The sequence below is a fragment of the Pelodiscus sinensis genome, chromosome 1 (assembly GCF_052426305.1).
Source record: "Pelodiscus sinensis isolate ZL-2025 chromosome 1, ASM5242630v1, whole genome shotgun sequence".
Classification (NCBI taxonomy): Eukaryota; Metazoa; Chordata; order Testudines; family Trionychidae; genus Pelodiscus; species Pelodiscus sinensis.
Window position 1 is genome coordinate 242,578,238 of NC_143052.1, and position 25,992 is coordinate 242,604,229.

Sequence of the window (25,992 nt, forward strand, 5' to 3'; positions counted from 1 at the left end):
GAAAGAAAAGTGAGAACAATTTAATAAAGTCATTTGATTACAAGTAATGAACTAAAGGTATTGAATGTTAAACCTCAGTGTTTTCCAAGCTTGTTCCAACCTTTCAAATCTGAGTTGGAAGTTTCATGATAGCAGTCACTTCTTCTAAATTCCAGTGCTTCTGGTTTGTGCCACCCTTACCTTGAGAATTTTTGCTGTTGTATTTTGAAACTGCTGGCAGACTAGTTTTGGTTCAAATTATTGATTTAAAAAATAGTATCTGAACTGGTTTGCCCCTTTTTAATAATAATTTCAAGTGTATGCACACAAATTGTTATGAATTTTTAAAAAAATAATTAAAATAAAAATATCCCCATTATTACACCTTTGGTTATACAGCAATTTCCATTACACAAACATAAGATTATATTTTGTATGTGCTATATCTTCTTAGCCTCCAGGATTATTTTGTGCAAGGAATAAAGATTAGTATTAACCTTCAAATACTGCCAGGTAGCTGTGAGTAAAGCCTCCAACCTAATACAGTATAATGTAAATGTAAGTTTCAGTATACTGTGAATGTAAGTGTTGTAACCTTTTGAGCTCCGTAATATCCCAGTATGTGAGGAAGAAATCAGAAGGATTCTTTGATTTAGCATGATCACACAGTTGCTCTTAGATGTAATTATAATATAGATTGTGTGTAAAGAAGATCTGACGAATGATTCTTTGTACTGAAATAGATTGATAGATTGATTTTTTTGTATGGACAATTGTATCCCTTTACCCATGTGTGAAACAACTGTGTAGTGCCTGGAGAGAGGGGGTGAATGAGTTTGGAATTTGAATATTTGGAGAAGAGGGGTTAAGGTACCACAAATTGAAGCCCAAAACAAAGTAGACTTATGCAGGACATTATGGATAACCTTGGAGTGTTAAGAGCAAGCACCTTTTTACATACAAGACAGACTTGAAATAACACTGGGAAGGAGGCACCAACATACTGATGTCAGTTGGCAAAGAAGAATGACTTCCAGATAAATAGATGTTAAAACAGTGATCCTATGTCAACACTTGTGGCTTCTTGCGCGAGTAATATGCAAATGAGGCTAAGCGTGGAATATGCCGAGCCTCATTTGCATACCTAATGAGCCACCTTTTTTTCAGAAGAGGCTCTTGTGCAAGAAGGAGCATCTACACTGCCCCTTCTTGCACAAGAAAAACCTTCTTGCACAGTGCCATTACACCTATTACTTTTCAAGAAGAACGGCATTGAGCAAGAGGGTTTTTCTTGAGCAAGAAGGGGCAGTGTAGATGCTCCTTCTTGCACAAGAGCCTCTTTTGAAAAAAATGGTGGCTCATTAGGTATGCAAATGAGGCTCAGCGATATTCCACACTTAGCCTCATTTGCATATTACTCGCGCAAGAAGCTGTGAGTGTAGACATCGCCTGATTGATTAAGAACTAACACAGCAAAAGGTATAGATTTGAATGGGAGAAAAAGTCCTATAAAAGATAGGGCATCTTGCATGAATCTCCGAGGCTTGTCTCATCAAGATCGAACCATCAGTCCAGAACGAGGGAAGCCCTCACTCTTCCCCCTTGCATTTAATTCTCTTGGCCAGTGAGTTAATGTGAGCAACAGACTGGTAACTTTAGCAAAAGCAAGATGGGGTTGGTTTGTTTGAATATGAGTGTATGGATGTGAGAGAGAGATCAGGTTCAATTCCTTTTCCATTTAATTCAACAGCAGCATTTAATAAAAGCAATGTGTGTGTAACCCTGGGTTGATCTTTAGTGAAAATAAGGTAACAGTAGCATTAAGAAGATTTCAAAGGTCTCAAAGCATTAAGTATTTTACAAAAGCTTTCAAATTTTAACAGTATTTTTACTGCTAGTAGTAATTAAAGTCTAACTAAAAGCACTTTCATACGACACACCTACCTTCATTTTGTCCTTCTTTTCAGTATGTGCTGCAAGTAGGGAGCTGGTTGATTGCACATCATTTGGTAGTTCTGTTTCAGCCAATTCAGTCCCAAAGGACTGAAGCATTTGAGCTGTTTGCTTAACCATTAGGGCGAAACTTTCTATGGCCTTTTGGAATATAAAATAATTAAAAACATTTCATGCTCTGAACACACACACACCCACCCATAGAAAAATGCAAACTTATGACTACAATTAAAAGTTTGATATCAATGTTTCTTTTAAAGAATATTTTGCCAGCAAGAGCTGTAAATAAAACACCCTCACCATTAGCTTCCTAACCACAACTTTTATCTATACTCACATCAGAGGTGTTCTCTGCACATTTTTATAACTTTTTAAACCATTTTTTAACTTGAGCCTTTTTCCTCTCTTGTAACATTACCAGCCCAGCCCCAAACAATAATATTCTTTTGCTCCAAAGTCCTAAGAAAACCACTCCCAAACACATTACTTATGTTATTTCAGTGAGATGACTTAAGTACCACTGGGATCATTTCCTCACTCAATTGATGTCGGCTTGCATTAACCAGAATGTGTTTTATATAGGACAAAAGTATAAAATAGGAGAGACCATTAAACTGTGAAAAATAAAAAACACCAACTAAGACTTACAGTGCGATGAGAGAGCCATCTGTCGTGGCAATAATCCAGAGTGCCACCAAGTTCTTCTGTTAGCTGTGTTTTGTCAATGTAACCATGCAGTTCTGTTAGTGAGCCCAGCATTATGATCTGCAACCATAAAAGAAGAGAATTAATATGACTAGAGTCAATTCTAGTCAGTTAATTTCATAGTCGTAGGATCTTAAAAATCATAAATTTCATGGATTTCAGCTATCTGAATCTAAATCTGAAATTTCACAGGGCTGTAACCTGATTATGAGTCAGGGTCACAAAGTTATTGTAGTACTGCTACTCAACTTCTGTGCTCCTGCTGGCAGCAGCGCTGCCTTTAGATCTGGGCAGTTGGAAAGCAGCAGCTGCTGGCTGGGAGCCCAGTTCTGAAGGCAGAACCACTGCCAGTAGCAGCTCAGAATTAAGGATGGCATGGTATGGTATTGACACTCTTACTTTTGTGCTGCTGCCTGCAGAGCTGGGCCCTCAATCAGCAACCACTACTCTCGGCCATCCAGCTCTTATAGTAGCAGCACAGAAGCAAGCATGGCATGGTACTGTCACCCGTACTTCTGGGGTGTGCTGCTACTTGCGGAGTGCTGTTTTCAGAACTGAATACTAGGCCAACAGCCACAGCGCTGTGGCCACCCACCTCTAAAGATAGCACAGAAATAAGAGTAGCATTACTACAACTCCCCGAAAATAACACTGACTCCCCTGTAATTCCTTCTTAGGTCAGGACCCCAATTTGAGAAATGCTGGTCTCTCCTGTGAAACAGTACAGGATAAAAGAACACAAAACACCAAATTTCACAGGGGAGGTGGGAGAGACCAGATTTCATTGGTCTGTGATGCGTTTTTCAATGCCATGAATTTGGTAGGGCCCCAAATATGACCAAATCAATGACAAGAATCACATTAGAAACTTTGGAACAAATCCTACATTCTTTACTCAGGATATTGAAATCAAGGGAAGAAGCATAGGGTGGATTTGTTTCCTTCATGTATACAACAGCACACAAAATTAATTTAAGCTGGAAGATATTACAAATGTAATGAATGCAGACATAATCACCAGCATTTTATTTATGCTAAGTAGTATGTTTTGAGGAAGGCATTTGTACAGTATAACATAGTGCCATCAGTCTTGCTTTTGGCACACAATATACGGCTATTTTCTGAAAGCTATGGTATTCAGTTAATTCACATCATACCAATGACATCATAGATATGTTGGAGAAAGGGAGAGAACCAAAATGCAGCATGCAATAGCACGCAACAGGAGTTTTAAATGTTTGCTTTAGTTCCAAAATATAACCCACATTTTTGAATTTGCAGAGGATGTCCCTATAGATAGGATAAAAAGAGTCATCTGTGCAAAAGAAAAAGGTGCTTAAAGGGTATGTTTACACTTGCTGGTAGATTGGCACTGCTGCTTTCAATGCAATCAGGGCCTGGTAAAGACACATTTAAATCAATGGCAGAACACTCTCCCATCAATTTGTGTTCTCCACCTCCCTGAGAAGCATAAGGAAAGTCAACGGGAAATGCTCTGCTATCAACACAGTGCAGTGTAGCCACTGTGGTAAGTGGATCTAACTATGTCAACTTCAATTACACTGTTCACATAACAGAAGTTGGGCAAATAACATTGATTTATCATAGTAGTGTAGACCATTCCTCAATCACATAATAAATTGCCCAGTGATACTATATTGTAAAAAAATTCAGGTTCCACTTTTCAGGGAAACATAATTAAGACTGCACATTTTCACCCAAAATTTTAAGTGGCTATAAACTGATGTAGTTTAGCTGGGTTACTATTTTGTGATTGCAGTAAAGTAGTTGTTACTTAAATGTTCATTAATTGTTCCCACAAATAATCTTGGAGTGGAGGGGGAGAGAAAAAGAAGACTGGGTTGAAAAAAAACCAAACCCAGGCCCCGTAGCTGTGTATTATTAAAAATTACATTACATATAAGGGGTTTTAGTTTGGAGAAACAGAAGTGTTAGCAAACATAAATGATATTCAGTAATGAACTTGAAAACAGCTGGGAATGAAATCATTCTCCTGCTGTTCAACGATGTAAACACACACACACACACACACACACACACACACACACACACACACACAATACAAAGATATAAATGAACAAGGTCTTTTAAAAGTACATACACTATATTTTACATAACAAATCTGTGCATTTACATATGTTAATAAAAATTCTAGAGTTTAGCTAAGTGCGTGATATTAGATCACTCATTTTATGTTTACTCACAAGTTAAAAATACTTTTATTTTGTCTAAAAAAAAGACTCCTTGGGAACAGAACAACAGCATGGAACAGTACAGACAAATTTATTTATTTATTTATTTGCTCATTTAAATATTTTTGCTCCACCTCTCTATTTAAAATATTTGAGGCATCTTACAAAAATATTTTAACACACAATAAAAAAATATATATATATATAAAATTAAAATACAAGATTCCATAGGGGATATAAAGCTTGCTAAAAACATCTAGACCTCTCCACTCCCCAATAAAAGCACAAGTAAAAAGGGTGGCTTTAGCCTGACGCTGAAACAATTCTAACTTTGGAGCCATGTGAATATCCCGAGGAAGAGCATTCCACAGCCTGGGAGCAAAAGCTGAGAAGGCCCTGTTCTGCGTAGATGTTAATCTTATCTCCAGAAGTGGAGGAACACTGAGCAGAGCTTCCCCAGCTGACCTCAATCCCCAGGGCAGGTTCATATGAGAATAGATCATCCTTCAGATACCCTGGACAACCCATTTAGGGCTTTATAGGTCATAACCAAGACTTTAAATTGTGCCGGGAAACATACCGAAAGCCAGTGCAGCTGCCAGAGCACTTGCATAATGTACTCTATATAACAAGTATTAGTTAAAACTCCAGCAGCTGCATTCTGAACCAGTTGACGTTTCCGAAGGCTCTTTAGAGGCAGCCCCACATAAAGCGCATTACAGTAATCCAGTCGGGATGTAACAAGAGCATGGATCACTGTGGCCAAGTCATGCTTGTTCAGGAAGGGTCGCAGCTGGCGGATCAGATGAAGATGCCCAAAAGCACTCCTTGCCACCGAAGAAATCTGGTTCTCAAATGTTAAAAAAGGGTCCAGGAGGACTCCCAAGCTGCATACTTGTTCATTCAGGGGAAGAATAACCCTGTCTAGAACAGGTACCATGCCACATTCCTGAACAGATGGCCTCCTGATCCACAGGACCTCAGTCTTATCTGGATTCAACTTCAGCTTATTTGACTTCATCCAGTCCATCACCATGTCCAGACACCGGTTTAGATCAGTTACCGCCACACCTGGTTCTGATGTCAGGAGGGAAATAGAGTTGGGTGTCATCTGCATATCGATGTCACCATCCTCCTTACGACCTCTTCCAGCAGCTTTATGTAGATGTTAAACAGCATAGGGGACAAGACAGAACCTTGCGGGACCCCATAGCACAATCACCATTAGCTCCACCTTCTGAAAGCATCCCAAAGATAAGACTGGAACCACTGCAGAACAGTGCCTCCAATACCCAACTCTGCCAGGCATTTGGAAGGATACCATGGTCAATGGTATCAAAAGCCGCTGAGAGGTCCAAGAGACTCCTCCTGTCTATCTCCCAGTGTAGGTTGTCTACCAGGGCGACTGAGGCAGTTTCAGTTCCAAAACCCAGCCTATAGCCAGACTGAAATGGATCTAAATATTCTGTTTCAAGAAAGCTTATAGTTGCAATACCATCACCCACTTGAGTACCATTCTCAAGAAGGGAATATTAGCAACTTGTTAAAGTAACATGTAAGCAATTTTTAAAAATTTGCTAATATGCACACTGTCTGGATTAAGTACCTTAATAGGTCACCGCCAGCATAGTTGAGGCAAAGAAATACTTACTGGTACCTTCATTTTAAATTCATCTCTGTTGAATTTGAAAGCGAGGTCTGAGAGAGTTCGGTGGATAAATCCTGTTGGGCGCAGAACAAGGACTAGCTGCAGGTTTCCTGGGAAAGATGCCTGCAAGTATCATTAAACAGGTTTGTCATGTTACATTCTGTAACACTGGGTTCTATAAATCAGTGTGTGTCAACCTTTTTTTTTATAAAGTACCCCTTTAAAAATTATAAAGTACCCCCAGTACCTATAGTTTTCAGACACACAAATTTTTTTTCTACCATTGCAACACATTTGTTTAAATAACTTAATCGTAACTGGGCGGGTGATGAAATTTTTGGATGTAAAAAGTACAAAAATAAAGTGCTGTAAAACTTAACACAAAAATTCAGTTTTCTCCAAATTTCAGTTGTGTTGACGTACCCCCCAGACTTCTCTCATGTACCCCTAGGGGTACTCGTACCACTCATTGAGAAACACTGCCATAAATGTATCTTTAAACCATGTGGAACCAGTGCTAAACCATGTGCTAATTGTAGCAAAGAAGAGCTACATAAATGCTTCACTGAATAAAAACTGAAAAAGGCCTATAATTGAAACTTGTAAAAACTCGCCCCTCTGTTGGAATTAGGATTTAACTATTTTGCTCCTTTCACTGTGAAGTGTTTGAATGATGAATTATACTGTGCAGAGCAATTAATGCCATATACTTACATGAATGTCAAACTTGTTAATCATTAATCTGAACTGAAATTTGTCTCTTTTTTATCATTATTGATCCAAAGTAAATATATAAAGGAAAAGTGTATAAACTTATGCTCCCCTCCAATCAGTCTACTTTAGAAAATGCTATCAGGATCATTACCCTAAGTTACTCTATACTCAAAAGTGTGGAGTAGTTTCCCCTCTCCTACTGCACTAAGTGCAAGATCTCTGCAATTCTACTTTTGCCTACACATTCATTCATCTCCACTTGCCTCCAGTTCCCCTAGCCATCCACAGCTTTTCTCTCTTGTAAACGACACCTTGCACAGCAGGGAGGGCATCACTTGAGAGCAAATAGTTGAGAGAATATGAAGACCTTTCTGTGTGAAATGGTAAAATTGGAGAACTGCTACAGTAAACAATACTGGACAGATGCCTGATGCCCCTCTTTATCTGAGCTTATCATCGCTATCTAGATAACTGTATTCTTTTTATGCCTTTTTCAGAAAGTCCTGGTGACATGCAGAGACAAGAACATGACAAAGGACATTTGTAGAACACATTTTAACTTTGTCGTCTTTACGATGAGCATAGAAGAAAGGACAGAAAATACCCAATTTTGCTACAATCAAGGAGCAAGTTTGTTATGAAGCCCACCATGTACTAAGCAGACATAACAAAATGCACAGTGCCTTTTTAATACTGCTCCTTGACAACTCTTAAGCACAACCCCTCCATAGATGAACTTGGTGTGTTTATTAATGTCACATTTTACGTTTTAATGTTCATTATTGTGCAAGTGTCTAATTCTTCACAGTGTAAGAGAAGGGGGCAAAATCATAGAAAAATATCAACTTTTTACTGTTGGAGCAGGCTCTGCTATGAATTTCTAGGTCAGGAAATGAAAAAAAAAAAAAAAAAGACAAAGATTCCTACAACATGTAGGGGAAAGTTATGGTAAATTCTCTTTTACATGGCATTAACTAATCCTTGACCACCCAGGCTATTATTATTCATGCAGTGATAATACCCACAATACCACAGTACTTCCTTTCTACACAAAACTCTGTCCCAAACAGCTCACAGTCTAGGACTTTATTGTTGTCACTAGGGTGTACACTACAGGCAGTCCCCGAGTTACGCGGATCCGACTTATGTCGGATCCGCAGTTACCAACGGGGCCCGTCTCCCTGGTCTCCAGCAGACCAGGGAGAGGAAGCAAAGCGGCGGAGCACGCGGGCAGCGGACAGCCCAGACGCGTCTGGGCTGTCCGCTGCCCGCGAGCTCCGCAGCTTTGCTCTGCTTTGCTCCCCGTCCCCCTGGTCTGCAGACCAGGGAGACGGGGAGCAAAGCAGAGCAAAGCCGCGGAGCACGCGGGCAGCAGGACAGCCATGGCGCGTCTGGGCTGTCCCGCTGCCCCCGTGCTCCGCGGCTTTGCTCCGGACGCCTGTGGTACAGTAGCTGGGACACTGCCGGTTGGTCCCGTAGCGCCGCTCTTGGCGCTACAGGACCAACCCGGCAGCACCCCAGCTGCTCTGCCCCAGGCGTCCCCAAGTCAGCCGCTGCTGAAACTGACCAGTGGCTGACTACAGGAAGCCCCTGCCCCGGGCTTCCTGGAATCAGCCGCTGATCAGTTTCAGCAGCAGCTGACTTGGGGATGCCTGGGGTTCTTAAGTTGAATCTGTATGTAAGTCAGAACTGGCGTCCAGATTCTGATCAGTTTCAGCAGCGGCTGAATCCGGACGCCAGTTCCGACTTACATACAGATTCAACTTAAGAACAAACCTACAGTCCCTATCTTGTACGTAACCCGGGGACTGCCTGTATTTGTAATGTCACATCGGCACCATGCACAGATGTTGCAGCATCCAAAACATCGGTGGGCCACACGTGGCCCATCAGAGTTCTTTGTGCTGTCCGTAAAATATTTTGTTTACCATTGCTCATGCACAGGATTGCCAATTTTTGCTGGTTTCTGTCAGGGTCATTTATTTTTGTATTGGTATTACTACAGTAACACACATGTAAAGCAAGGACACATGAAGTGAGGTGCATTCTGATTGCATGCAATGTTGACTGTAAAAGCCCTATGCTCCCTCTGCATCCAAAGTACTGATACGGTTCAATCAGCACACGCCACGAACTCTAGGTACGCCAGCGCAGTTAGCAGAACTACCCTATCTTGGGAGATCGTCTTGGTTACAACAATCTTGCTGCCCACTGAGATGAAGGAGGGGCATTCATGCAGCCCACTCATTAGCTTAGGTTGCCCATTGCTGATCTAAAAGCACATCTCACTTCTTAATAAATCACCATTAACTATTAGCAGCAGAGGAACTAGAACACAATGGAAGAATTAAAATGCCACCCACTAGACAGGAATGGTACATGGACATATTACCCGATTCACTGCAATTCCAGTAACCATCAGCATCAGATATTAACACCTTTACGGGCAATACTGATCCATGGAGTAGGGTGCCTGGGTTGGAACCCAGAGTAGGAGGTAGACTTAGGTTCTCCTTCCAGCCTTTAGGACAGTGGCTGGTCTGGTGAGACTGTGTTACCCTTGAAGGGAAAACTGCAAAGTGTTCTAACTGGAGGGTCAAGCCATGAAGAGGAAACACTGACTCCTAGAGAGCATGACAGATCACATCAGGAGCTAAGAGAAGTAAGGGGACATCACACTGGGAAGAACTAATCCCCAGATAGAGCTGTGAAAGGCACACCAGCTGGGAATGGGGCATTAGCTCTTTTTGTCAGTCACTGCTAATGCAGAATATCTGCATCTGAAACAATTTCATTGTGTCATTAAGTTTATTTTGTTCCATCATTAAATTAACCTGTGGACCGCAAACAAAATTTGTGTATAGAAATAATTCCAAACAAACAAATATCCATGAATGCAGTTCTTGAACCCCTGTTCCAGCCCAAATTGGAGTACGGGAGGGTCTCCAGTCTTATCCCAGGGCAGGGGATTGGGGTCCAGGAGGGGTTTCGGGTGCAAGCTCTGGGAAGGAGTTTGGGTGCAGGGGAACTCATCTGGGGCAGCAGGTTGGGTGTAGAAGGGGAGTTTAGGGCTGGGACAGAGCTTCAGGAAGCAGGCTTTGGCTGGGCACCCTTTAATTGATGGTGGTGGATCAGTGAGGTTAAGACAGGCCTATGCCTTGGCTTTGCACCACTCCTAAAAGCAGCTGGCATGTACAGTAATGGCTGTATGTGCTGCCCCTCAGTTACAGGCCCTGAGCCCACAGCTTCTACTGTCCACAGTTCCCCATTACTGATCAATGGGGGCTGCAGGAGTAGTGTCTGCAGACAAGCACAGCACTTGGAGACCCCCTGCTCTGCCTTTCTCTACCAATAGATCCTGATTGGTTGGTGACCACTGCTTTATACGTAGCTGGTGCTTAAAACCACACCATTAGAGCTTACCTCAAACTTTAAACTTTATTATGATTACCAAAAAATCAACAAAGGCAATTTTACAACCAACTGTGATTTTATAACAAGCAGAAAAGCTGAATTTTTGGGAGGAGTTTCTAAACTACCAGAGAGTGAATCCTATTTCTTTAATCACCCCCTATCACTCCAACTCAGCTCTTTTCAGTTCTCAGTACTGGAATCTTCTCAAGGCTCAATCTTTAATTTTCATGAAGTACTATCAGGATTCATTTTTTTCCAGCATTTTCAATAATTTATTAAACATATTTTAATGCCCAGAAAATTCCAAGTCCTATTATGGTAATAGCAGATTATCAAATCTGTTTAAAACAAACGAATTGCCACTCTATAAAAGACAAGGTTCCTTGTGGCAATGCTATAAGAGCAAAGCAGCAATGCCAAGAGAACAAATGCAGCTTTGATTCTGACTTGCTTTTACCTCCCAGAAGTAGAAGCCATATACAGAAACAGGTTACAAGCTCTGTGGCTTTGCACTTAATGGTAAATATTCTGAAATACAACATGACAAAATAGGCTAAAATAAGAAAGGCAAAGGTTATGAATAGTACCTGATAAGTAAATATATGAGTATTCATTCATTTAGACATGCCTCTCTTTTGGAACTTATATACTAAAATAACCTTCATTGTCTAAAAATCATGTATATATATTAATATTTAAAAATTATAAATGGAAAGGTATGTTAGGTAAGCTTAGGTAGTTTTTTTTAAAAAGCTATGAAAAACATGCCAAAAACATCAAAAACACATTCTATAGGCGTCTTCTTCTAAGCCTGTTTTAAAGCTATGGAACCATTATTAGCAGATTTTAAAAATATGTAGTGTCCATCTTTTGAAATATTAAATCACATAACTTCTTCCTAGAAATGTACTTTTGTAACTGGAGTTTCAGATATTTAAACAAATACCGTGATGGTTTCAATTTAAACTTATAGGGGCATTTTTCAAATCATTATCCTTATTTAAAAAAACCCAGCAAAGCTTGTTTGATCAGTGCAGTGAATATGGCTCAGCAATACTAGCTTTCTACCATTTGAAACTTGGCAGGAATGAAACCACACAGACTACACTGTAAGAATACTGCATACCTATGCCACTGGGTCTTGATGGGTTAAGTCATAAGAACAGTTAGAATGTGTCTAACAAAAAGCTATATGGTGCAATTTGGGAATAGAAAAATGCTTACTGCATTTAATATATAGATGGGTTCAGCCTCAAAAGACTGCCATAAAGTCCTTAACAGAAGAACTCACCGCTATTCGCAGTATGGAGGCTTTCACAGAGGTCCATTTGTCTTGCCTTCGATCTATGACAAGGATAAATCCAATTCCAGCATCTTGTAAACTACATTTGGGGGAAGCAAAAAAACCTGTAGTTAAACATACAGATGAAAAAAATCTGATCGTCACTAGCAATATTTCACAGTTAAAAAATCAACTAGGTTAACCTTTCTTGTGCTGAGCCTTAATTTATATATTTTAAATATATACATAAAGATATCTGATCTACCATTAGGAGGATGCAGCCCTCCCAAAAGGATTCCATGCAGCTTGACAATCAATCTATATATTGCGCTTGTCCACAGGAAGCTAGCTTTTGCATAGCCTTTACAAATATTTCAGTGGAATACAAATCCCTTTGATTTTTCATGATTTCTGTTGCCAGTGTAAATGTCTTTCATATAGTTTTCAGTTTCACTATTCCTGGATAAAAACAAAATCATTTTCCTTTTGCATCTGTTTTCTTACTCCTTTTTCGGGCTGGCTTTGCTTCTTGTTATACTTGTGTTTTAATCCCTTCAAAACCATCGAGTTTTTAAGATCCATGTATTACATTAGTCCTTCCATCTGAAATTGTCATAGTCATCCATGTTAGAAATCTCTTCTTAGGGCAATTATTATATTCACCAAGACAAAAAATTCCTAAGGCACCAAGAGGTGAAACTTGTACACTAGAAAGGTCAGATAAGATATACTTCTTTGAGATGGAAACATCTGTGAGAAAGATCTCACTTGAATCCTTGTGTAAAGATGAGCTTTGTTTTTCTGCTCTGTTCAGCTGCATGTGCTACAGTCATGGAGTACAAATACAGAGATCTGCTCCTGTTTTTGTAATTTCATATCAAAGCCAATTGCGTAATGCCAGCTCCTGACTGCCAGCCAATCACAACAGAAGTGAAAATGATAGACAAGTATAGACTGACTTAAATTGCTAATTTTTGGTACATTTGGTAAACTGTATACGCTATAACATTCTATAACTGAACACAGCAATAATCAAAGAAAAATATAAACTGATGTAGAATTACATTGTAGGGGGCTCTGCATGCTATGATTGTAAATATTACAAATCATGGTTTGTTTATTGTCAGTATAATGATGGTGCTTTTTATTTTCGGTTTGTAAAATGATATGGAAACATTTTTGCATATTTAGCACTGGTGATTTATCAGAAGCGAGTTACATATTGTCAGCTAAATTGAATACAGATAAACACTGTGTTATAGTGGATGAAAATTCCCACTGTGGTCTCCTGATTTACTATTTACTGTTGTAGGTCTTAGTATCCCCCCCCCCCTTTTTTCTCATTGCGAGTTGACCAAAAGTATGGGCTAACTATTCATGGGAACAGAAAAAACAGAATTAGGCTTCCAAAAGTAACAAGAAAGGCAGGAATACTAACAAGAAAGAAAGAAACTAAACAATGCATGTATCAACCCAAACCAAACAGTTGTTTTGTTTTACCACAGAAAGGCTTCAGATGCCCTAGAGCTTTTCAGTAACACCACATGCTGCCTGTAACTCATATCTCTGGTTTAGGTTAACTTTATCACTGCTACATACAACTTTTGAGCATTTAACTCATAAGCCTGCCCAATCCACTCTGGGGTGGATTCTAGCCCTGTAAATTTACCAGCTCATAATCCCAGACAAAATATGCAAACATTCAAATAATGAGCTGCAGCTTATTTTGGGTTCATGATGCTTTTCAAGATCTTTATATTTTTATTAGTCTTTTTAACCTATACACACCACCTGGCGAGCACTGACATCCAATTAGGTCAGATTCAAATTGTAAAATTATTTCATTATTAAATGGATAAGAAAATTCTGTTAGTGTCTGAGGCCATGTGGTTCACTACACCTCCCACATGGCTCTCTCATACACGGATGATCCCTGAGGGTTCCTACAACATGATGTACTCCACTGCTATAAATCAAGTGAGTCATCTGCACAGCACATGCCAGTTGCTCAGAGAGTCAAAGAACCTCAGGGTTGCTCCTGCATCCACTCAAAAGCCCTGATTCTGAAAGCTGTTCTGCACAGGTAGACCCATCAGCCTGCATGAAGCCACGAGGCCCCTCATACATAGCTTTCAAATTGGCCATCTCAATAATATGGCTCCTAAACAACTATCCGTTTGCATTTTGCATTGTAACAGTTAGAGTTTGTTTTCTTTTTTATTTTGGAGGAAATCCACTTTCCTGCAATTCAAATAAATAATATTTCTCAAATTTCTTATATTCAAATATTAAAAACGATAAACCATACAGGGTATCTATTTTTTTGCTGAAAATTCAACTGTAGGCTTTCATATATAACATACAGAAACAGGGTTTAATAATTGAAGTACAACAGAATTTTTATTAATTATCTATTACTGTAGCTGGTAGAACTGTGTAAAATCTACTATTTCTTCCTGGAAAGCACATGTGGGCACTACTACAAAAAACAATAATTGGAAATAATACTAATTATCAAAAAACAACAACATTCCTAATAGTGCTGAACATTTGCAAGATATCAGACCTTACTAGTGTTGTAAAGCAGGCTTTTTCTATCCACGGCCTTCGCGTATAGCCCATCCTGCCACACAACGCCCCTCACACAAAACCCAGATACTCAGAGGAGCATGGGAAGCACAATGCAGTTTCTGTGAATGGAATTTGACCTTATAGGCATCCTGGAACTCAAAGGCACCAAGAAAATAGGGAGGTAAGCATAACTAGATAACGCCTAGCTGAATTTACAGATAAGCCTCATTTGACCGTAGCTTGACCAGTCTTAGGGGCAAGGGAAAAAGTAAACATAGGGTAATAAAACACAATTGTCTTACACTAACTATGCCCCATCTGGTCCTGTCCACGAGGGGATCATGCATACATCACGAAAATTCCTATAGGGCAGTATTGTCATACTACCTCATCACTAGCCTATCAGGCCCTGCCAAATGCAGACCCTAGCATGGCATCAGACACCGAATTTTTGTATAAGAGACCCTCTACCCCTTTGTTCGACGGAGGTTCCGTGTATTGAGGGCATGTGTCTTTTTTTTGCCCGGCTAAAGGATTGATCACCCTGAGGCTGCCTCCCCACCCTTCGAGTCAAATATAGGGGTGCACGAGTCCTGAGCATGCTCCGAGTTCTAGTGTGTCTTTATGTTGTTATCGTTGCAGGATTTGTAAGTATTGCTTAAATTTATTAATTGGTGGTTTAGTTAATAGTTAAGCTGTATTAATTATATCCTATAATCCTGTGAAGTATAAGTAAGTCATATTAATTGTATTGAATAGATAGTGTGATTTTGTGCTATGCGAAAGGGTTAAGCTTTAGCCCAGGTATTAGTGTTAGAAGAAAAACCTTTGAGTTGTCAACTTGTAACAGTAAAAAATCAATGACTAACTCCACCAGCTGTCCTAAAGTGACATTGGAGGGATTGGCTGTGGGTGGTTCTTTTATTATCATTATTTTGGCTTTGTTTTTTGTATTTTTCATTTGTATGCTACGTTGCCTTAGGCGAATTAGGGATAGTGATTTGATATAAGTAAATTGTAATCAAAGAATTGTAATCAGTTGGGTATAATTGTGCCCAAGCTTTTCTATGCTGTAAAAGTACTGAGCAATTGCTAGTTTAAACACCTACTTGTTAATTGCTGGTTTTGACCACTTAATAAAAATCATTTGTTTCACCATCATCCAGTAGTTTTCACTGGGTAGTCGGCTTTAACCCTTGAGGCTCCCATCACATCACCGAACCAAGGTGTAACAACTAGGGTTGCCAGATGGTTTCAACAAAAATACCAGACACACTTGACATTACATCACAATCTACATTACATCTTATTTAGAAAATACCGGACATTTATATTTTCTCATATATATTTTTTCAATTTGTTTCCCGAACAGAAAGCTCAAATACTGGACTGTCCGGTTCAAAACCAGACACCTGGCATCCCTAGACCTTACACATGTCACTGGTCCAAGACTGAATATTGCCTGTGTGATTTTGAAGAAGAAATTCCAGAGTCTAGAAAAATACATATATTTCTTAAAAACAAGTAGTCCTGTGGTACTTTATACTAAACAAAACAAAACAAAAACATAGAATGATGCACTTTCATGGGTAAACCCACCTCAGATGAGTTAAGAGTAGAAATAACAGAAAGCAAGATATATCAGGAAAAAAAGTACCTGTCAATTGTAGGGCCCATGTTAATGAAGCTAATTAAGAGGGCTGCGTGTCTCCCATTCATAGCTTTTGATATGAAAATGCTGATATTAAAGGCATGGGAGATAGGCTTTGTAATGCACTAATCAGTTCATGTCTTCATTCAATCCCAATTTTGTAGATGAATTCCAATTCTGCAGTATGTTTCTGTAATTGGATGGTGAAATTCCATTGTACAACTTATCTGATGAAGTGGGCTTTAGCCATGAAAGCTCATGATACTAAATATTTCTGTAAGGGTGTGTCTACACAGCAGAATTTAACTCAAAATAAGCTATTCCAATTGAGTGGTCAATTGTGTAGTTTATTTCGAAATTGGGAGCATCTCCACCAGTGGTGGAAAAAGTACCCACAAAAGTTACTTGAGTAAAAGTACTGCTACTTTGAAAAAAAATGTAATTAAGTAAAAATCAAAGTATCCTTCTGGAAAACTACTCAAGTAAAAGTAGAAAAGTAATGCATCTTAATTGTAAAAAGTAGCAGTCCTATGGAAATCTATGGTTAAACCATCTGAATTATCATAGGGCACCAATATTTGGGTCGGGGACCACTGATCTACAGAAAAATCAGTCAGGGGCCACACAGGGGAGAGGCAACCCCCCCAAAAACAAAACTCCAAAACCCTCACTGAAGTGGCTACCAACTGAGATAACTCATTCCCCTGGTGCTCCAGCCCCATGGTAGGAGAGGGAGAAGAGAGGAGGCATGAAGTACCAAGCTTCAGGGCTTTACACAGGCCAGATTAACTCTTTTGGGGTTCCAGGGTTAGTTGATTTGGTGGGCCCCCCCCCAGCTACGCTCTGGGGTAAGGCCAAAATGAGGGTTCAATGTGTGGGAAAGGGTTGCCAGGGAGTTGGATAGGGATGGAGTGAGGGTTTGAGTGGGAGATAGGGTGATGGAGTGGGCTGGGAGCGGAGGTCTGGCTGGCAGGGAGATGCAGGAGCAGGTTGAAGATGGGATGTCTGGAAGGGTGGGAGGGTGCAAGAGCAGACAGGGGCTGGGAGAGCTGGGCGGGAGGCGGGCATGTGCTTGGCTCTATTGTTTACAACCAATCACCTTTCCAGTCAAATTCGGAATACAGGATTCCCTATTTCCAGGGGGCGGCCCAAGGCAGGCTGCCAGCAGCTGGCACCCCAGGTGAAATGTGCGATCGGCACCCCCATGCCCCAGGCAGAATGCGCGATTGGTGCCCACACCTCCACAGCCCTCAATGGCATGACGTCGTCATTACAGCACCCTAGGTGACGGCCTAGTTGGCCTATATGCACGGGCCGCATCTGCCTATTTCCAACCTTCCTTGACTGTCTAGGAAACAGTTACGTAAGTTCCTGACAAAATATGCACTGGACCAGTAGTTGATGCAAGTTCCTATTAAGTGTACATCTGCTCTTAAGATTTTCAGTGTTCCCTCAACTACGCATCTGCAGAGAGAGATTCAGCATCTGCAGAGACACACTTAGCAAACAGCCACTGTAGAAATGAGGGAATAGCAGCCTCTGCAGTACTGTCTTGTCCTATAGACCATAAAGGTTACACTGCAAGCCTGTGAAATCTTAATTCATATACATGTGGATATGCATTATGATATAGCCTAATTACATGACCACACAACACAGCATCCCTGCCTCATTCAGTGTATATGGTGGATGGTGCTCAATTAAGGAGCTGCTATTCAATATGTTATTTTCTTCTCATCATTCAGTGTGTAATCCAGGACTTATTTGCTGCATGCTATTCAATCCCTGCTCTGAATTAGGGACATAAGTGAATAGTCGACTATCTGATAAGTTGAGTCAAGTAGTGACTCCACTAGTCACTTAAAAGCAGGTTTCCCCCAGCACTGTCTGTGTGGGAGGCCGGGGAGGCAGAGGCACAGTGGGAAAAATGGCATGAGCAGGGACTGAAGCAGTCTCAGTTCGTGTCGGTTCTGACTGCTGCACTTCTGCTTTTGAAATGCAGCAAGTGCCCCACCTCCTTCTTATCGACTACTCAAGTAGTCAATGAAAATTCCGTGAAATTAAACATCCCTACTCTGAATACAGAATTATGAATTTCCTCATAAACTTACCTATATTTGCTAACCTCAGTGGCATGGTGAGACACTGGAATGTTGGGTTCCATTCTAGGCTCAGATGAGGAGGTTGTTCCAATGGGCAGAGTCCTCCCACCCCAATTGATCCCTTCTAGCTTGTGCCCACCAGCTTGTCATTGCACATCCCTGTCTTTCCCACTCATTTCCTCATCCCAGTCCCATTCTCTTCACCTGGCCAGTCCCATCTTCTTGTCCAGCCAGTTTCACCACTTTTGGCTCCTAGTCTCCTTAGCTTAGGGTTGCCAACTCTGGCTGAAGTTACACCTGGAGATTCCACCCCCTTCCCATGACAATGTCATTTTCTTTAAAATAGCCTATTAAAATTGGCAGAATTGCTTTCCATAGTTATTTCCAGGAGACGGCTGGCCAATCCCAGAGAGTTTGCAACCCTAACTTGGTTAGCTAACTCTAGGTTTCCTTCCTCCCGATTTTCTTCTCTCCTGCCACAGCCTGCACTAGTCAGTTCTAGTCTCCCTTGCCACAACTCACAACCCGTCCCTTGTCCCTCATGCATTTGAATCAGGCAGGCTCCTTCTCACTGGCTTCGTGTCCACAGGAGAGGCACTGAGAGCACAGGAGAGATGGTCTTGCTGCTCTAATTTGTTACATGGCCCTAGCCTGTAGAAGACCAGGCCTACAAATGAATTAGGCCTGGGCTGGAGAATACTGAGTGCACATAATCTTTTTTTAGTTTTTAGCTGAGACGCTGCAGCTAAATTTGCACTGAGCATATATGAACTGCAATTTTTGAAAAGCTAATAACTGACAAATTTGAATGGATTTTCAAAGGGATGACAAAGGCCACCCATCTACAAAATTCCAAGTCACTGTTCCAAACCTTGAGCTCAGTGTATGGGTCCAAATACAAGATTTATAGAATATATTTTTAACATCGGCAGAATAACTCATTTTCCCCAATCTCGGTTGCAAACTGTAGAAATATTTTGGATGAAATTTTTCAAACAGATTGGAAGTTTTCAACCCAAACAGGAAAAGTTTGTGAAAATTATAAGCAACTGGAAACTGGTATTATAATAGGAAGATATGGGCAATCTGAATAACAGGTAAACCTGAACAGACCCTTTTTTCAGTAAATACACATATAACCTGATATCTTCTCTATATTTGTCTGTCCACCTAGCCCTCTGTTCAAGAATTACTAAACAATAAGAATGAGTACCATCAAATTTGGAGTTAGCTTCCTCCTCTTCTAACTTAAAACAAGGTTGGGTTGTGGCAGGAAAATGTGATGTGCCTGGAATGGGATTGCTTCTCATCGAACCATTCAGAAAAGAGACAGAATCAGTAGGCAGATGAAAGCAGATGGCTTGCGAATGTAACCTCTCTGTCCTGGATTTAAGCTTCCCATCTTTTGGTGCTCTTTAAAAGAGGTGGGGGGGGGGGGGGGGGGGCTGAAGCTTCCCCAGTCAAGTTGTACAGGGACAAATAAAACCATATAGAAGAGAGACAGAATCACTAGGCAGGTAAGAGGGTCTGGCTAACGGCGTCCCCCCATACGGGGGTGCCCTTTACAATGAGCTCCCCTACCTGCCAATTCATATGGGAACATTGCCGGCTTTTCCCCTTCCTCATAAAGCACAGGGAAAGTGCAGCATATTCTGCATCCCTCACTCTAGCTGAGGAGCGCAGGAGGCAGATCAACTTGTACCTGCCCCAACCAACTTGCACCTGCCCCAACTTGCACCCTTTCCACTGGCTGTGCCTGCTGCAGCAGTGATGGACAGGTGCTTCTCACCAGACCCCAAGCTGCTGCAGTGAGAGAAGGCTGGGGTATTCCTCTCCCCAGGGCAGCTTGCAAACTGAACCCTTCCTCTCCAGCCCTACTCCAGAGCAACGATTTAAATGAAGAAAAACAAATATTGTGTTAAGGACCTGAGCAATGCTGGGTAAATCTTCTAGTTTGTTTATACACATTTCTCCTATACATGTTATTTGTATTCTGAAAGGCAATTTATAAAATTACAAAACAGGAAAAAAAAATCACCATGCAGACAATTTCCTTCCTTCTGCACAAAATAAATAAAAATACACTTGGAGGTCAGCATCATTCTCTTTAGTCTGCATAATAAGCCGACAGAACAGAATAGGACTCAGAAAAAAGGAATATCTAAAAAGGCACTGAAATAGCTATTAGTGGTGCCTCCAGACTACAGGTAGAAAGGAGTGGAAGGAAGAAGGAAGAAGGAATGGAGACAGAGAGAGAGAAAGTAAATGGGAGAAAAATTATAAGCTTGCCTGGGGTCTCACCTTTCCAAGGCCAGTATCCCATAATGCAGTGTCAGAGATGGCTGAGGGGTACTGAAAGAACCCTTTACTTTCTTCCTGTTAAGCACATATCTCAGACAGTGTAAAGACTGAAGTTTTAATTCAATGAACTTTCTGCTTCAAGCTTTGGGGACATCTCCCGCCTGTGTCTTCTATTGTAAGATTTATGATCTCATGTACCGGGGGAAAGGGTGGGAGAGCTTATAACACATGCTGTTTCACAAAGTAACTTTCCCCAAAGGCACATAGATGCAATTATGTATTCATCCTTGGAAAAATCCTCACATTTCTCCAAGGTATGGGTGGTGGTAACTGGTACATATATATTATCTCAAAAGTTTCTGCTGTTTTTATACTATTGCACGAATACTGTTTGAATATATTTCTGTCCACACTGACAACAACATAGAGATTGCCTTACAATGGTGACTCAAAGCAAAGACCAAACATTTCAAACGGAGGACAGGATTACATCATTTTTGACCTAAATAACTAACTAAATGAGGCAAATTTAATAAAGTATTTCAGTGTTAACAAGTTGCTCTTCTATTAAAAACAAATGGAAATTAGTTGACAATGTGTTTCAATTGTTCCCTGCTCTTACTCTCTCTCCCATCCTTTTACTGTGGTGTCACCTGCCCTAAACACAGTGGGGTCTTGGTCAATGACTAGGTGCCTTGGAGCAACAGTTATACAGCAACAAAGATTTACCCAGGTTGCTTGGGTCCTGAATTCAATTTTCATTTTTCTTCATTTAAATCATTGCTCTGCACGGGGCTGAGGATGAGGGTTCAGTGTGCCCCAGGAAAAGAGGACTACCACAGCCCTCTCGCACGTCTCACCTGGCTCCAAACTGCTGCAGTGACTCTCCATGGCTTCAGCAGCTCCAGCAGGCACAGCTGGGGGAAGGGTGCACATGTCCCTGGCTGAGGCAGGTCCAGGTTCGTCTCCCCTCAGCCAGAGCGAGGAACGCGGCAAACTGTGCACTTTTCCCTCGCCCCCTGATGAAGGGGAACAGCCAGCAATGTTCCTGTACAAACTGGGGGAGGGGAGGACGTTTGCTTCATTCTGTCTGTTTTCTGTATTGTTTTATGAGAAGCAGTCCCATTTTGGACATATCCTGTTCCCCTGGCACAGCCAAATCTTTACCTTGGTTTAAGTTATAAGAAGAAAAAGCTGCATATCTAATTTGGAGGTTCTAGTTCAGTGGTCTCCAACACGGTGCCCGTGGGCACCATGGCGCCTGCAGGGGCATTTGTGTGCGGCCATTAAGTGCTTGGGGCTGGCCTGGCCCCGGACACGTGGCGTATGGTGAGCGCCGGCCACGGGAGTGCGGCGAAGTGGCCACCTGCGCTCCGGGTGCGTGGCACATGGGGAGCACCGGCCCCGGGTGCACAGCTATGGGGGGGTGGGGGCGCCGGCCCTGGGCACGCGACGAAGTGGCCGCCCGCGCTCCGGACGCGCAGCTACGGGGGGGGGGGGGAGGACACCGGCCCCGGGCACGCGGCTATGGGGGAGGGAGGGGTGCCGTCCCTGGGCATGCGGAGAAGCGACCGTCCATGCTCCGGGCACGGAGCGCATGGGGAGCGCCGGCCCCTGGTGTGCAGCTATGGGGGGCGCCGGCCCCAGGCACGTGGCTCATGGGGGTGTGGCATATGCGTGGCCCCGCCCCCTGCTGCGCGAGTGACCCCACCCTCTGGTGCCCAGCAGGCGAACGGCCATGCCCCCTGGAGCCCGGCGATGTCAAATGGTTGGGGACCACTGTTCTAGTTCTTACTATTTAGGAGGAGTTCTTGGATGGACAGACAAAGAAGAATTCACAGATAAACTCTCAAATATTAATGGTATTCAATGAACCAGGACTGTGATCACAGCACCCAGATGAGCTGTTGACAGCTATCTGTGTTCCTAAGCAGGTGAGGAGTTGTCTTCCGAGCCAGTTCGAGTTCTCGGGACCCCTAATTTCATAGCCAGATATAATGCCCTGCAGAGGTCAAAACCTTCTCTTCCCCGTCAGCTTGTGGCTCTGGAACTTTCCTTCTACTGCTGCCAAGAATGTCACTTTCAGCACAGAACACAAACCCCATATTTTTGTTATGACCATTCCACAACACTAAAATAAATAATTTTGTATGTACTAGTAATGACTAGAAGAGAAGCAAGAATCTACTCACCCACTCTGTTAGATTTGTAAACCACTCAAAAACATGGAGATGACTATGGTATAAATTAGGTAAAATAGAACTCTCCCCTATAGCAACATCAGCTTAAAGAAAATAGGGCAGAGGAAAAACATGAGGGTGTTCTATAACGTACTGAAAGCAATAGGGTGCTTCGCAGCATACTAAAAATACTAGAAGAAATTCATAATTTAAGGTAATCCACTGTAGAACACAAATTGCAAGATTAAGATGATTGGCTAGACATTGAACTATATCTGAACAAGTCTCACTTTATTAATATGTTCTCCATCAAAGATTACCACCACTTCAGAATTGGCTTTCAAAAAAAAAAAAATAAATCAGTTTAGATCCATATAGTGCATCCACCACTGTAGTAAATTTGTGAGGAAGTCAGTTACCAAAGTAAACTTCAGAAAATGTTTCATACATCTAGTTCTCTACTTAACCATTCTGCTTCCCTCTTTTTCCTCTTTCCAGGTAGTGTCCACCTTATCACTTGCCATGGAAATCATGTTGATGGCATCCATAAACCATGTCCTTAATATGTCTGTTGTCTTCTTCTTACCAAATTTTATGTTTAAGATATGTTTGGTCGTCTTAGAATTTCTGAAACTTTTTCTAATGCACTCTGAAGATCCTCCACAGACATTTACTTTGAAATGAGTTTATTGTCTTGTCAACATTTGTTAATAGATTTCCATTATTCTGTTCCTTAAAAGGAGGACAAACAATGCCGATAATAAAAATTCACAATTTTGTGTCAGTGCCAATCATGCTACTTTTCCAAATCTTTTCAAGTTTATGAAAGTTGTTTACTGCTTTTGTTCTTCTTTGTTTGATACCAACCATAAAGTCACCATCCTTGCTCATCTCCTTCCCTAGACAAGTAAAATGACATTTCTTCTAGCATTTCTTCATCCACTAACGGTTACTTTTGGAACACGGATAGCCATAAATTTGGTCTTCCCATTGTTGACGAACACACCAAGATGTTTTCCTGTATATGCCAGAAGGTTGGTCTTTTATTCCATTAAGTGATGTGTTGAATTAATCAGGACACTCATCAGAAAAAATGAGGTCATCCAATTGTGCTTTGCCCATACAATTCCTTGGTTACTTTCTGTGGTTACTATACTCATGACACAGTCAATGATCAGTGAAAATGATAATGAGAACATAATACACCCTTGCAATACTTCAGATGTCACTGCAAACCATTGATTGATATGGTCACCATCTCTGATGGCACATTTGGCATTATCCTATAGATCCTTGTTTATTCTAATCATTGTTGCTGGTACTCCTTTATTTTCCAAAGAGGGTCTTTGTGTACTCTGTCAAAAGCCTTATGGAAATCCATCAAATTTATCTCAATAGGTGTTTACCACTCCTTGCTTTGTTTTATAATAAGTCTACAAACAATAATATCGTCTTTACTCGAGCTCAGTGCTCTGAAACCTACTTGCTCCTCTATAAGTAGAAGGATTGTTTTGTTTCTCAATATGTTCTAGGCTGATGATGCACATGATTTTCCTAAGTACTAATAATAATGTGATTAATTTCCAGTGTGCAGTTGGTAAAGTTAACATTCTTGGGCAATTTTACTATAAGGCCTCTCTTCCACTGGGTTAGGTTCTTTTCTTCATTCCATATTCAATCCAAAGAAACAGGAGAACTTTTATCACTTGCTTTGAGCATCTCTACAGTAATATTAACCTCGAGAGCTGCTTCTCCATTTTTTAGCTTACAGATGGCTTTTATAACTTCTTTCATTGTAATATCTCCTAAATAGTCTAGAGTAGCAGGTCTTCACCACATATTTTGAAATAGTTTGCTTGGTCATAATCTATTTAGAATAGCCAGAAAATGCTCATATTTTCCTTATTATTTCTCTTTCTTTTAATTTCTTTTCAAAAAAATTGTTTGTGAGCTGTCTGCCTTACACAAGATTATAAGATCATTTCTTTGGCTAGCATGTTCAGCCTCTGGACATTTTCTATAAATATAGGCCCTTTTAATTTCAGATAACTCCTTTTTGGGTTTTTATATATTAAGAATGGTACAGTATCTTTAACCCTCAGCACAAAACCAGAAAGGTATTCTTCCTTTTCAACAGCCAATTTTGTTGCTAGCCTCCAAAACACTAATTTTTACCTGCCCTGAAACAATTTTAAATATTTACCTCTCTTTTTAATTCCTCCCACTCAAGTATTACTATTGTTATGGCATATAAAGAATTTTATGTTGGCATATATCTCAGCGTATTGATGGGGAAAAAAAAAGGTAGAAAGCAAATATCATGAAACCATTCTCCCAGTGACAGCTATGGAGACAATTGTATGATATCATCATGACACTTAACTGATTAGATAGCAAATAACTTAGGGGAAGCAGAGCGGAGCACGCGGCCAGCTGACAGCCCAGACGCATCTGGGCTGTCAGCTGGCCGCGCGTTCCGCCGCTCTGCTCTACTCTGCTCTGCTCCCCCTCCCCCTGGTCTGCAGACCTGGGGGACGGGGAGCAGAGCAGAGCAAAGCCGCGGAGCCCGAGGGCAGCAGGATAGCCACGGCGCGTCTGGGCTGTCCCGCTGCCCGCGTGTTCCGCCGCTTTGCTCCCCGTCCCCCTGGTCTGCAGACCAGGGGGACGGGGAGCAAAGCAGAGCAAAGCCACGGAGCCCTAGGGCAGCAGGATAGCCACGGCGCGTCTGGGCTGTCCCGCTGCCCCCGTGCTCCGCGGCTTTGCTCCGGACGCCTGTGGTACAGCAGCTGGGGCACTGCCGGTTGGTCCCCTAGCGCCGCTCTGGGTGCCACTGGACCAACCCAGCAGCACCCCAGCTGCTCTGCCCCAGGTGTCCCCTAGTCAGCAGCTGCTGAAAATGACCAGTGGCTGACTACAGGAAGCCCCTGCCCCGGGCTTCCTGGAATCAGCCGCTGATCAGTTTCAGCAGCAGCTGACTTGGGGATGCCTGGGGTTCTTAAGTTGAATCTGTATGTAAGTCAGAACTGGCGTCCAGATTCAGCCACTGTTGAAACTGATCAGTTTCAGCAGCGGCTGAATCTGGACGCCAGTTCCGACTTACATACAGATTCAACTTAAGAACAAACCTACAGTCCCTATCTTGTACGTAACCCGGGGACTGCCTGTATATGAGATTCTCAGCAAGGTTAATGGAAGTTGCATATATCTGTGGCCATATTTTTTTTCTAATAATACTAACAACAAGTAAAATGAGTCACTGAAGCATCAAATTAAAAGATC

General features: G+C 41.6%; 1 protein-coding gene across 17 annotated transcripts in view; it reads right to left on the bottom strand.

The window, feature by feature from the left end:
• Positions 1-25,992, bottom strand: part of MCF2L (MCF.2 cell line derived transforming sequence like) — a 249,952-nt gene that overhangs the window by 40,638 nt on the left and 183,322 nt on the right. For 15 of the 17 annotated variants that reach the window (XR_012900192.2, XM_089775872.1, XM_075917740.2 and 12 more), the window contains 4 exons: positions 11,918-12,008; positions 6,502-6,621; positions 2,581-2,697; positions 1,924-2,073 (listed from right to left, as the gene is read on the bottom strand). Coding sequence is in view for 16 of the 17 variants with exons in the window: in XM_089775872.1 (XP_089631998.1) it covers positions 1,924-2,073; positions 2,581-2,697; positions 6,502-6,621; positions 11,918-12,008 (478 nt within the window). In the remaining variant the exon portion in view is untranslated. Of the gene's footprint in view, positions 1-1,923; positions 2,074-2,580; positions 2,698-6,501; positions 6,622-11,917; positions 12,009-12,173; positions 12,754-25,992 lie in introns of those variants that run through there. The other 2 variants (XM_075917912.2, XM_075917179.2) reach the window with 2 other exon arrangements.